The sequence below is a fragment of the Notamacropus eugenii genome, chromosome 3 (assembly GCF_028372415.1).
Source record: "Notamacropus eugenii isolate mMacEug1 chromosome 3, mMacEug1.pri_v2, whole genome shotgun sequence".
Taxonomy (NCBI): Eukaryota; Metazoa; Chordata; class Mammalia; order Diprotodontia; family Macropodidae; genus Notamacropus; species Notamacropus eugenii.
The window spans coordinates 420,628,554-420,643,038 of NC_092874.1; the positions used below are offsets into that span (position 1 = coordinate 420,628,554).

Genomic DNA, 14,485 nt, shown 5'->3' on the forward strand with positions numbered 1-14,485 from the left:
ATTGTTCTCCTGCAACTTTCATTTGAACTTTTTGTTTAATTTCCTAACCTCAAAGTAGAATCTTATTTTCAAAATAAGTACTTCAATTTGACTTTGATTTCCCAGACTATTTATTGCAAGTGTTGCGCAATAGGAACACTTTGACTTGCTACCTATAATCTTGGCATGATCAGCATGATGAGTTGCTTTTGGAAGTGTTTTATCTTAAGATGTTCCTTTCCTTTGCCCTTTGCTTTAAAAGGTGATATTTTCAATCTCATGAATTTGCTTTTAGTACATTTTAGAATATATAAGCATAGCTGCCTTTTTATTCATACTTAGGAATTTAATTCTAAAGTCTTCATTCAAGACAAAATATAGTGTGGAGAGAATGTTCTGTATAATTAATTAACACACTAATGCTGAGGTGCAGTCACCTATTTTATTTTGTTTGCCATTGTAGGAAGAAAATATGATGGAGGGTCCAAAGGAAGATAGATGAGGGAGACTTGAAAAATGTGGTGTTAACGTTTCCCACTTTAGATAGAGAGGAAAGGAAAATGATAGTAATAATAGTTATATACATTTTATAGAAGCTAAAAGCTGTTTAGCTGCTGTGTTGACTAGCTTTAAGAGAAGTATTAACACCCTTTCATTTCTCTAGAGCACTGAGGTTTTTTTAATCTATTTTGGAGCCGGGGGGGTGAACATATGTTTGGGGAAGCTCAGTGCCAGTAGAGTGGTGTTTTTTGGTTTTTTCGTAAGTTGAAATGAAAGCCACTTGAATTCTGGAAATCATTTAAGCAAGTACTTTGTTAGCAGCCCAACTGAGTGCATGTCTTGCAGGTGTTGACTTTCTGAGTGTCTAATGAAAGCGTTGGGAATTATTTCTTTAAGTTAAATGCTCTTAATGGAACTTAGGAAAAACTACAGAGTTTTGTGCATTGCCTCTTAGGGACAACAGTAACTATTTTAGCTGTATTAACTGGGTTATAATATAGGACACATAATTATAGCATGTATAGAATATATATGTAGGCTGCTTAAATTTTTATATTATTTGAAGCAGCTTTTTCATGTTCTTCAAGAGCTGAATATGTCTAAAACCAACCCAGCCACCAATATACCTTGCTTGGAGCCTCCTTTCATGTGCATTGTCTTCTCTGCAGATCAAATTGTATACTCCTTGAGAATAGGAACTGCCATATTTCTTTTGCTTCTTTTATAACACCAAATCGAGTGCTAAGCACATAGTGGGTGTGCATTTAATGCTGATTAAATTGCATTAAATTTAGTATGACAAGCATGGCTACTGTTTTTTCTTCTTAGTGGTGTTAAGCACCTTTCCTTGACTTCAGTTCATGGATGCAGCAAGTTGGTTTATTCCACTGAAGGGTTGCTTGATTCAGGTAGCTGTAGATCTCATAGCACTGTTCTCTCTGTCTTTGTCTCTCTCTCATTTCTATTATATTATGTCCTCTTGTAATCTACTGTCATATGTTTAGGTACCTGCATGTATCAACTCCTGTTTATCTTGTCACATGTATATTCTACATGTGTGACAACAGCTTTGCTCTCACCATTTGATTTGCTCCTCCATTTAAATGGTAAGCTTCTTGTTCTTGTGGTAGCCATTATGAGGCTACCACACTTAGAACATTTTATACCTTTTTTGCTTCTCCCATCCTCAAATTTAAGATCATCTACCTTACAACCCTCCCCCAAAATAAATAAATGTACTACTACTCTACAAAAAAAAAAAAAAAAAGGAATATTTTATCCCAAAGATCTCCAGGGAACATTTGCTGGTGTCAGTAGTGATAAAGAAAATCACAAATGGGTTGGTTGATGTTTATGATTCTGTGAGCATCAGACGAATCATAGTCATAAAGCATTTAACACAGCGCCTGACACATAGTAAGACGTGTATGTCCATGTATATGTGTGTCATCATTAATTGTTCTGTGGTGCTTCACAAGCGTAATCTCATTTGATCCTCCCAGAAGAGTGACCTGATCAGGTCTGTGTCTGGCGGCTGTGTGGAGGGCAGGAGAGAGAGCCCCTCCAGCCGGGCAAGCAAGAGGGGAGAAGGGGCAGAAGGGTGATGGCCTCTGGAAAATGGAACCAGCTGGCAGAGGCTTTGTTCTGAATCTGAAGCCCAGAGAGCTTATGGAGTTGTGTGAATGGGGTTGTGAAGGAAGCCCAGCATTCCTTCCTTCACCCTCCAGCTATTTGTTGTCTGTTTCTTTAGCTCTCTGGTTTCAGTGTGGTCAGAGGGAAGGGCCAGGACAGTCAGAGATGAACATTTCTTTGGCCCTAATGTCCTCCAGCCTTAACAGTGAGCATTCTGTTCCCTTTTGTGTCTTTTTACCAAGCTGTGGGTTCTTTTCTCATGATTTTCTTGCATCGCTCTCATTTCTCTTCCCAATTTTTCCTCTAGCACTTTACCCAATTTTCAGAATCCTTGTTGAGCTCTTTCATGGCCTGAGACCAATCAATTCCTATTTTTCTTGGAGGTGTTGGGTGGAAGAGCTTTGACTTTTTTCTCTTCTTCTGAGTGTGATTTAATCTTCTTGTCACCACCTTTTCTGTAGTCAGTTTTTTCCATTTGCTCATTTTCCCAGCCTCTTACTTGACTTTTAACTCTTGATTAAAGCAAGGCTCTGCTTCCAGGATGAAGGGCGCACCATCCCAAGCTTCAGGGGGTTTGTGCAGCTGTTTTCAGAGATACTTGTAGGATGAGGTAGTGTGATCTGAGGAGAGGTGCATTCTACTCTCCTGGCCTGTGCTCGGGTCTGGGAGCAACCACAAACACTCTTTTCTTCCCTGGAACTGTGAGAACGGTCCCCCCTCCACTGCTGCTGTCACAAGCTCTGCTGTGGTAGTGCTCCTCCACACTGGGACTGTCACCCAGATCCGAGTGTGGGCAAAGCAACAGTCTAACCAGTTGTTTGATTCCCTTACTGTTTGTGGGCTGGGAGCCCTAGAAGTAGCCACAGTCACTGCTGATTCTGTCATTCTCAAGGCCTCTGGGGGCCCGGCTGTGCTATTGGGGCCTGCACTGGACTGTGCTCTGCTCCCACCCTGGTACAACAGAGCCTTCCTACTGACCCTCTAAGTGGTCTCTGGTGTTTGTGGGGCCCAGAGGTCCAGAAACCACCATAGCTTCCAGCAGGTCAAGTTACCCCAAGGCCTTCTGGAGTGCACTTCTCTCTCAGCCTCGTGCCGCAGACCTTTCCTGCTGACATTGTAAGTTGTCTTGAGCTGGAAATTTGTTTCACTCCTTCTTTTTATGGTTCTGCTCCTCTAGAATTTGTTTAGTCATTTTACTATGTGGCAGGTTCTCTTCTAGACACTGAGGATACAGACAAAAATATGCCCATCAAACGTAGATATGGAATGAAATGAAGCCACCATCAGTTGATTGTTTTCCAGAAGACGTCATTCTCTTCCTCCCTTCTCCCCTCTGGGCTGCCTGGCTTCTTTAGCCTCCCAAACATTTCCCCTGTTCCCAGTTCCCTTCTCTGTCTTCTGCACAGCTGCCTGGTCTAATCACTTTTGCTTAGGAAGCTCCAGTTGCCCCCAGATTCTTTTGATTTTTAAAGCCTTTGGCGTTCCAGCTGCAGCCCACCTCCGCAGTCCCCTGCCCCAATCTATCCCTTTGCCATTCTGGGCTCTAGGCTCCAGCCACACTGACCCATCAGCCTTCCCTGGCCAACTCCATGCCTTTACATGGGCCAGCCTCCAGAGCCTGGGCTGCACTCCCTCCTCACCTCTACCTCAGAGAATCCCCAACTTCTTGGAATGCTCCAACAGAGGGCCTGTTGTGATCCCTGATTGCTAGGGCCTTTCCCTGCAGATTAGCTTGTCTTGATTTCCTGCTTCACTTTCACCCCCAGAATTGAAGTGGGGTCATTGGTCTCTTGCTTTTATCTTTGTGTCTTCCTTCCTGGAGCAGTGCCCAGCCCAGAAGTGACTTGTTGATCTGGGGTGTACTGAACCCTATGTTGTATACTGTTGTTTACAGGCTGTATTAGTCAAAGCATGGAACATCAGCATGGCAGAGCAGCCGGTGTCCTAAAATTGGGGTTTGAATCCTGCCTCTGACACATACTTGCTCCCATGACCAAGTCACTGAACCTCAGTTTCCTCATCTGCAAAATGGAAATAATGCCTGTAAAACTTACTTCATAAGTGGTTGTGTGGGGTTCAGGTGAAATATTTTCATGTAAAGCCCTTGCTTTAGTGCTAAAAAAAATTCAGTGACTATTGCCATGACCAGCAAAGGTTGTTAGTGATTATACATCACATCAGAACCAAATGCTGCCTCTAGTGCTGCAAAACCCTGCTATGATGTCATCCAGCCAGTTGGCACTAATTGCCCCTTTGTAACATTCCATGTTTTAACGTCGTGTTTTCATGGAGCCAGTTAATTACATTAGGCTGGGTATGACAGAAAGACAGCCAGCACTGAGTGCTGTGGAACCTTGAGCAGATTGCCTCAGGTGGGGGGGTGAGGGGGGTGGGGGTAGGGGTGGGGAAAAGGAATAGGCCTGGTCTGTCTGGGAAGCAGCTGGCATGTGACTAGGCTGGAATCGTTACTGTACAGAGTCGTCTTAAACCCTACTGTCTAGATGAGGTTATTTAGCTTAAGAGCAGAGCTTACTAATTGTCTGCACTTTGTCTTTGTTTAAAAAGAAAGCTTCATTAAAATACCTTCATGAGAAGGATGAATCGCCATATCTATATTTACTGTATCTGGTACAGCATATCCCACATAATAAAACAAGCTGTTTTCACACATCACAGATCTATCTGCTGATTGGTCACTTGATGATGCATGATTTGGATTTATGACATTAAAAGAGTACTAACCTTACTGGAATAGATAGAAGATTGCATTTGGACCCACCCTTATGTGACTGGAGAGTGTATATGCACCGCACACCCCAAAAGGCCATCTCGTTTGCACTTAAAAGTTGTTCACTTTTTAGATTCACTTTTGAAACAGTTAGTATTTGATAGTTGATCTTAAGGTTTTTGACCATTAGCCATACAGCCTTCTGGAAACCTGGTAGCCCTTCACAGCCACCATGGGAGCTGTTTGTACACTGTAGCCACTGACCAGACAGGTGTGCTGTAAGAGGAGTCCTACATCTACAGCAGGACTGGTGCAAAAGCTTCCTGGTACAGCTGATTTTCATCTGTTGGCATCTGGGGGCTGAAAGGCATTTGCTAGAACACATTCTTGATGTGTACACATAAACGCACACGCACATGCCCACATACACATATCCCCTTTTTAAAGTGTCCTTTTGAGCTTTAAGTATTTGGGAAACTGCTTCTTGTACTAAGTATCACCAGGTCTGACTTTTTCACAGTCCTATAGTATTTCTTAAACTAGATCCCTAAATCATAGGCCTCAAATATTAAAAACCAATTCATATACATTTATATAATTTATAAAAACTGAAGTATTTTTATAACCATTTGAAATGACTGGTTTTCTAGCACTCAGTCCTAAATCACAGAATTTCTTTGCATAAAGTAAGATTCCACTTGCCCCTTCTCACCTAGCTTGGAAGTGCTAGGGAACAGATTTGAACACAAATCTACCTGGCTCCAAGCCCAGCCCCTACCTGGGGAGGGTACTCCTTGTGTGGAACCTTCCCCCGCTGGGCTCTCACATTTATAACTTTAGAGAGCTGCCTTGGGCACTGAGAGGTGAGATGGCTTGTCCCTGGCCACACAGCTAAACAAGTGAGAGACAGGGCTGGTGTTTGGGTCTTTCTGATTCTAATGGTCACCCTTAATGCACCATACTGTGCTAACATTCTTGTTCATAGACATGCATGCTAAACCCTAGCTTTAGAAGATGCCTTGGCAGTGCCTATTCCCTCTGATTTTGAAGATGCTGTGTAATTATGATGTGTTCTTCTTTGCTTTTAATGACCCTGTGGTGTTTACGCATTACATAGCACATATAATGTGTTTATATTCTCTCCGAACCAAACTAAATGTTTACATCGTAAGATCTATCAAATTTGTAATTCACTACAGAAGGTCTTACTTTTAAAATTGCTTGACTGTGAGCATTGAAATTTATATTTGTTAAGTATAAGCTATGTGTTAATCAGTAATTTGATTTTAATATTTGCGGTTGGTTTTTTTTGGTCTTGTGAATATTGCTTCATGGGTGAAGCAATGAATTCCAGATATTCCTCTTTGTGAATGATGTTGTATTGGTTGCATCTAGCCCAGCAACATTGCGGAGCTTTCCAAAAAAGATCTATAACCAACCATTCAAAAGTTTGTGGCTTGACCATTCATACAGTAAAGAACAAGTGGATAAAAAAATGTATGTTACTTAGATTATAACATGCATTTGGATCAACAGTCTGTAGAGTCTGTCAGTTTGTCAATATGTGTGTCCGAGACTGACATTATAGACAGACGAGCTAAACCTACAGTCGAATAGGAAGAGGAGAATGAGCTGAATTGTCTTCATAACATTGCAAAGTTTCCTTAATGAGTCTAAGCTTCCTCTGGAAGTAAAACTGCTTGATGCCAGTAGTCTACTGATGCAGCAACCATGACATGCAACATTACTAGAAGAATTCAAAATAAACATCGCCCAGAGGGTGAAGGAGAGGTATGGGAAGAAAAGATGGGCTCCCCCTGGAAACTGGGATGAGCTTGTTGAACAGGAAATGACGTTGGAGACGTCCCCGGGGCAGCTGAGTGGAGGATGGATTAGAATGGTCACGGACCAAGGCCTGGACACCAGCTGAAGGCCATTGCAGTAGTCCCAAGTGAGAAGTGGTGAGTGACTGTATGAGGAGAGACAAGGGGGCACACACTAGAGATTCTGGGAAGGTAGAAACAGGGCTCTTTTACAATGGGCTGGGAGGTGGGAGTGGAGGAGGAAAATGCAGGCCAGGGTGCCTGGGGGTTTCTTTGATAATAATGAGGAAGGTTGAAGAAGAAGGAGGGAGAGAAGAAGAATGAGTTTGAGATACATATGGAAGGAATACCCCATTTGAGATGTCCAAAAGGACGGCAGGATACGGAGGAAATACCTTCTATACAGATAAGTGAGCACAAAAGATAAATAGATGAGCACACACACACCAAGCACCTCAAGGGGAAGTGCTAACAGCTAGGATACTCAGGAGAGGCCTCAGGAGGGGGCACTTCTGCTGATTTGTATGGAGGGAGAACTTTAAACAGTGAGAAACACACGCCGGGAGTGGGAGACGCAGCACCTTGTTTGGAACCAGCAGAGTTTGTATGTGTTGAGTAATCGTGAAGCATCGGCAGTTCTTTAGACACCTCTAGTTTATTCATATTTTCAGCAATATCCAAATTTCAGGGAAGAGTTGTTAGGCACCTCACTGTAGAACTTTACCATAAAAGAGACAGGTCTTGCTAATTATTTGGATGTGGCAGAGTGAGATAGCTAGGTGGCTCAGTGGATAAGAATTGCTGGCCCTGGAGTCAGGAAGACCCAAGTTGAAATTCGACCTCAGACTTTCACCAGCTGTGTGACCCTGGACAAGTCACTTGACCATCTTTGCCTTAGTTTCCTCTTCTGTAAACTAGAGAAGAAAATGGCAAGCCACTCCAGTATCTTTGCCAAGAAAATCCCGTGGATGGTGTAGTCCATGGAGTCACAGTGAATTACCAAGAAAGGCTCAGCAACAGCAAAAAAGGATGTTCTTGCTTTAAAAGGTTCAAGAATATGCAGATCTGTTTGGGAGTTTTTTATTTTGTTTTCTTGCAGGATAAGACTCGCCCCTAAAATTCTTTGGGCTTTTGTGAGTGTGGAATATGAGTTCACACCTCATTGTTAGAAATTGAAAGCTGTGGGAGGTGAGGAGTACAGGGAGTGTTAGGTTTTTCCATTTGAGCTAATGAAAAAATAAGACTTTTTTCTGCCTTAGATTTCTCCTGAAACATTATATAAAAGCAATATGGTGGTCAGGGAGGAAATGAATTGAATTGAATTGACTGAAGCCAGTTCTGAAAACATGAGAGGTATGGTTTATTACTTAAAATCTTCTAATTGCCAGAGGGAGAAGAAAAAAAACCAACCCAACTGCAATGCTAATAATATCGGTTACCATGAGAAACAACGGGAACACACAAATGAAATCTTCCTATAAACATCTATTACATGCCATTTGGAATAATAGATGCAATTATAAGAGACTGGAGCGTTGTGAGGAGTTTAGCCACAAGTGATTAGTGTTCGCCCTAATGGATGCTTGCCTCCTTGTTGGTGCAGATTTCCTGGCTTGTGGAACTGAAGCGTTTTCCTCCCAGCTGCAGTGCAGTCACTATAAAGAAGTCTCTGAACCAGGCCATTGGGCATCTTGTGAAGATGCCTGTTCTTCCCATTGCCGTGCGGTTTCAGGGCTTTTTTTTTCCTAGTTGTGGTTAAAGATTATAAATCCTTTTGCAAATTTCTTTGGTAAAATATAAATAAGTAAATCAAAGATAATAAAGGCATGATTGGAAGGGGAAAGGAGCAGGATAGGGGGAGGAGGAGATTTACAAAAATTTTTTAAAGGTCAGTTTGTCCCTAAACATTTAGCTCAGTACATTTCTGGGCAACTTTAAACCTCTTAATAATATTTTTGCTGTGTAGCATCATCAGAATGAAGTGTGTGTATTTGGAACTGGGAAGGTGCGTTTGAGCCATTTCAGAGAAGAGTTGTCTAGTGGATAAGTTTGAATTGCGATGCCTCTGGCCAGCTCATTGTCCCCTTGCGGAAATGATGAGCCCAGGAAAGAGAAGAAATAGTTCAGAACGATGATTTGGTTAGGAATCTGCCCACATGGTTTCCGAAGGGGACTGTTGGATGCCAACTAGGACATAGTTTAAAAAAAAAAAGTCTACCTTAAAAACGTTTGCATCCTAGTTAGTCCTTAAAGCTAGTGGGAAGAGGGTGGGAGTGGGGGGAGAATGGAAGGTGAAAAGAATTGTGCAGCTGCAAAATGATTGTAGGATTTGAATTGATTAATGAAAAACATCCATTAAACCCTTATTATGTGCCAAGCATTGTGCTGAGGGCTGGACACAAATTTAAACACAAAACAGTCCCTGCTTCAAAGAGCTCACCTTCTGATAGAGGAAGAAAACATAGAGGAGTGTTCTGCTTCAGGGCAGATTGGCACAAAGGCAAAGCAGAGGGTGAGGCAGTGAGGCAGCCCAATGGATAAAGTGCCAGGCCCAGAATCAGGAAGACCTGAGTTCCGATTTTACCTCAGATACTTAGGAGCAGTTTGACTGTGGGAAAGTCACTTAACTTCAGTTTGCCTTAGTTTCCACATCTCTAAAATGGGGCTCATAATGGCATCTAACCTTCCAGGTTTGTTGTAAAGATCAAATGAGATAAGATATATAAAATGTTTAATACAATCTCTGGCACATAGTAAGCACTAAATAAATGTTAGCTGCTATTATTATTAGTGTCATTTCCACTGATAAAATTACATCCTTTGAACTCTTCGATGTTTCCCAGGAACCTTTCTTTTCTGTATGTCTCTGGTAGCTGTTCCTATCGGGAAGGAAGGACTTTCATTATAACAAGGCTTGCTCCGCTGGTCTTCCAACTTCTGGTTCTGGGCTAGAAGCAGGGGTAGTGGTGGGAGGTTGGGTGGGAGGCTCTGATGCTCCTGGAGATCCAAAACTTGTTTGCCATTGATGGAAACAGGTTGCTAGTTGATGTTGGTGGTAACAGACATGGCAGGCCCTTTCTTCACAAAAATTGATGGCCATGGGGACAGACTAGAAACAGGGTCAGAGTTCTAGAGGTTATTGCTGTTTCCAGGACTCTTGAGCACAGAATCCCAAGTTTGGGTTCAAGGGGCAGTGGTGGTGATTTGACATACTTGGCACACAGAACCCTCTTCTTTTCCCTCAGATTGCCTTGCTGGTTCAGCTAGGCTAATTTCCCTCCTACCTTGTGGATGGGAGGTACAGACATGGTGAGCTTCTCTTCCCTAGAGAAGAGCTGGTTGAAGAGCTGGTGGACTGGGGGACACTTTATTCATTTAATGCTACTGCATAGAGAGATCCTATTGTTTTCCTAGCAAAATTATCGACCTTACAGGATTGTTCCCAGCCTTGACTACAGTCCCTTGGACTACTCCCTTGGGATAGAGAATTTTGATAGGTGAGCCTTGCTTTGCCTCATTTGTCCCAGAGCCAGACCTGCAGACCATTTTTGAGCTTTCTCCATACCACCACCCCCCTCATTTGTCTAACCTCCCCCTTTCTAGCTTCCCTCATTAGACTGAACGCTTATTGAGGCCAGGCCTGTCTTACTTGTTTGTCTTTGTTCCCAGTGGGGTGCCTCACATGAAGTCAATGCTTAATAAATTAGCTAACTAGTTAGCCATCAGCTCTGTGAGGAGGCATTGCAAAGGCTCATTTTCTATTTAATAGATGACCAAACCCTCGTGAGGAAAAACATCAGACAAGGCGTCAGAATACCTGTCAGGTCTCAGCTCTGCTCCTAACCCACCGACTTTGTGACTGGAAAATAAATCTTTATCTCTGGTCCTCATTTCTAAGTTGAGAAACTTCCAGCACCAATAATCAATGAATCTACAAAACTCCTTCAGCAACAATAAAAGATTGGCTCACAGTCCCAAGGCCAGTGAGGCCGATCTAGGGCTTAGGACCCAGGTTTTCTGACTCCAGTGCTGTACTTTTGTTCTTTATAAAGCCCTTTATGATCATAAGCTAGGCTAAAGCTAGTAGAGGGAAAAAAAGCAATTGTTTTTATTGGCGACCTGGAATGAATATCTTCTAGGCGCTTTTTAGCAAAATATTTAGTTTTAACAATTTCTTACTGTATGATTCTCTCCTCCCCCTTTGTCTGGGTTTTCAGATCAACTCCAGTTTTGCAAAGAGGATCCAGACCAAAATCAAGGACCTCCTGCAACAGATGGAGGAAGGCTTGAAGACAGCTGATCCTCATGACTGCTCTGCATACACTGGCTGGACCGGTAAGCCTGGCGCATAGCCTTTGGGGAGCCCTTGTATTTATTCCTTTGGCTAGATTTTTAATCTTTCTCCTTTTAAAATAATTAAGTATTTATTCATATATAGGAGTTTGAGATAAGCACTTTTTATACCTCAAGGTGTTAAAGAAATGTAAGTTGTTATTACTTTGAACTTATTCTTTGTTGATCAAATGCTTTAGGGTTATACAAAGGTTTTTTTTGCCTTAGGATTTTTGACTAGGTAATCAGCACTTGAACTTTGTTCATTAAAAAAAAAAATCTTATTTGATCAAATTTTTAGCTCTACAGCTACCTGCCCATGCTGACATTTTGTACTAAGCATACCAGAGTAGCAGTAGTTTGATCTCTGATCTTTGAGGCAGAATGAGACCTGAGTTAGGGTTCTGGCTGTCATTCACTACTTCTGTCTATATCTTGTACAAATCTTTTTACTGCTATGTGCCTCAGTTTTTTCATCTGTCAAATGGGTACGATAATACTTGTACTACTATTCCCTCCTGCAGTTTTTATGAGTATCAAATGAGATAATGTCTGTGAGATCATTTTGTAACAATGAATGTAAGTTGTTAAAAACAATAGCACTCTTAATTGCCTCCCCCATTCCCCCAGCCTTTGTGGCTCATTTTGGTTGAGTGGATTTTTTTGGTAATTAAGCAACCAGCTACTCTCATATCTACACTACTGTCTACAGTAGTTTAGAAGTGAGTGAAATACTAAACCCATTTTGAAAACAGGAAATTTGAACCTGTTCATTAATATATGAAAAGAGCCAATATTAGCTGTTGGTTAGCAAGAAGAATTCTTGGGAGCAAGGATTCTTAACCTTTAGCAATCTAGGGAAGACTATGGATCCCTTCTTAGAATATTTCTTTTAAAAATTAGTAGTTGAAATAAAGGTTATATTTCAGCTAAAAGTTAGTGAAAAAATGTTTTTTGCCTCTCCAAACTCACAGACCTCCTGAAATCTGTAAATGAATTAGATTAAGATTTGTTCTGGGATCTTTTGTTTTCTAGATTCTAATATTCCACTGCTTCTGTATGTAGGTACCTGTTTCATGTATTTGTGTTTCATTCAGTCAGGGCAGTGATGGAACAAAGGAAATCAGGATAAGGTCTTTGTTCTTAGAAAACATCAAGCCTAGTTGATGACAATGAGGGGGAATTTAAGAAATAGCCATAAGTATTGATAAGAACCTACCCCATGTCTTAGGGAGTTAGCAGTGACTGGCTTTCTACTGGCAGAATTGCTGATCACTATAAAATAATCAAAATCTTTCAGCTTTTTAAGATTATAAACCTGTTGACTGAATTAAATATATAAACACAGCAAATGCTATAGCAAGGACAAAAGCTTTGATTGACTTACAGATTAGAATCCAATAGAAAAACTTCTTAAGCACCTTCCAACATTAAGGTTCTTGGATTCTGTTATATTTAAGGATAGGACAGAGACCATCTAAATAAAAAAATAATGTAGTGTTTTCACCATGTTAGCAATATATTTACCTATAATGTTTTTGATAGTTAAGCGATAATGGGAAATATTTGGTTTTAAAATTTTCTGTTGACACAAACAGGAAGGGATAATTGACACACCTGTCAAAAGAGTCAGGGTTCAGAAATATCTCCTTGGACTACATCTACTCAGATAAATCAAGCAGCCAGCATTTATGCTATAACTATTCTTTGTCAGGTATTGTGCCTGGGTGCTGGGGATACAGAGGTAAAGATGAAACAGCCCCTGCCCTTACAGAGCTTACCTTTCATTGGCTGAGACAACATGTACACGTGGAAGTTTATAAAAACAAATATATACTAACTCAGAGAGGAAACCCTAGCAGCTGAGTGCAGGGAGAGCACAGGAAAGACTTCGTACAGGAGATGGCATTTGAGCTGGGCTTGGGAAGAAACAAGATCCTAAGAGGTGAAGGTGAGGAGAGAGACCATTGTAGATGCAGGGGCAGCCTGTGCACAGGCTTGGTTGGGATGCACTTTCTTGTGTGAGGACTAGTAAGAAAGCCAACACTGGAGAGGGTAGGGAAGGAACTAAGATAGTTAAAGACTGGAAAAGTGACTTGGGGGCCAGGTTGTAGAGAACTTTAATCACCAACAGAGTATTTTTTATTTGATGCTAGAAGTAATAGAAAACCACTAACATTTACTAAGCAAGGGATGACCAGATAACCAGATCTACCCTTCAGAAAAGGCACTATCAGCTGTGTAGAGGAGAGAGACTTGAATTGTGGAGACCAGTTAGGAGGCTCCTGCAATATTCTAGATGTGACTTTATGAGGTCCTGAACCAGAGTGGTATCCTTGAGAAGGGGAAGAATTTAAGGAATGGTACAAAGATAAAACTGACAAGACTTGCCAGTTGATTGGATATGTAAGGTGCAGAGAGGAAGGAGTCAAGGATTACTCCTGAGGCTTGGAACCTGGGTAACTGGAAGGAACTGGGTAACTCAGTGGTCCCCCCACTGAGGGGTCCTGGGAAAGATAGCTGTTTTCGACATGGTGAGTCTGATAAATCTATAGGACACCAAATGTAAAATGTCCAAAAGCCACAGGTAATGCAGGAAATGGAGCTCAGCAACTTGGTGTATAGATGTGGGAGTCACTGCATAGAGATGGTAACTGAACCTAGGAAGATATCAATAAAAGAATTTACAGAGAGAAAAGAAGAGGACCTAAAACAGAGCTCTGCAGTATGTGCACAGTTTAGAGCATGGTCCTTGAGTGAAAGTCCAACAAAGGAGACTGAAGAGGAGCAGACAGAAAGATCAGGATTGAACCAAAACAGAACAATGTCAGAAAAGCCAGGGAGGAAGAGAGTGGTGTTGGCAGTGTTCAGTGCTGGAGAGATGTTGAGAAAGATGAGAGTTGAGAAAAGGCCATTGGATTTGGCAGCTAAGGGAAGGAAGCTTCATTGAAGGGAGAGGTCAGAAGCCAAATGACTAGGGGTTGGGAAGTGAGTGAGAGGGGAGAAAGTAAAGACAGAATTTGTCAAAGGGAGGCTTAGTATAGGATGACAGCTTGAAGGGTTGGTAGAGTCAAATGGAGATGGGAGTGTGCGGTTAAAGCTTGGGGAGAGCTGGACATTTATAGGAAGTAAGATAGAGGAAGATTTAAGAGAGAAGGAGGGGATAATTATGGGAACAGTCTGCTTGTGGAGACAGGAAGAAGATAAAGTCAAAGATCCAGTTAGAGGGGTTGGCCTTGGTAAGGGTAGGGCCCATATCTTCATTAGAGAGTGGAGGTAAAGGTGGGCTAATGGTGATGTGTTTTGAGATACCTAGTAGTGGAGAAGGAGCTTAGAGTTGATAGCTTCTTGTCTGTGTAAGGTATGAGGTGAGGGTGCTCTCTGCTGGGAGCTGGCAGGGAGAGGGAAGGAATCTGGAGGAGTGAAAGAAGGGTTTGTAGAGAATCAAGAAGGAAGGAATGAAAGGCTTGCTCTAACTGCAGTGGGGATT

The 14,485-nt window shown here is 41.9% G+C and overlaps 1 protein-coding gene across 3 annotated transcripts in view; it reads left to right on the top strand.

Annotated features, from left to right (window-relative positions):
• LANCL2 (LanC like glutathione S-transferase 2) overlaps positions 1 to 14,485 on the top strand; it is a 64,141-nt gene that overhangs the window by 22,351 nt on the left and 27,305 nt on the right. For all 3 annotated transcript variants that reach the window (XM_072598196.1, XM_072598197.1, XM_072598198.1), the window contains exon 2: positions 10,881 to 10,998. In XM_072598196.1, coding sequence (XP_072454297.1) covers positions 10,881 to 10,998 — 118 coding nt within the window. The remainder of the gene's footprint in view (positions 1 to 10,880; positions 10,999 to 14,485) is intronic.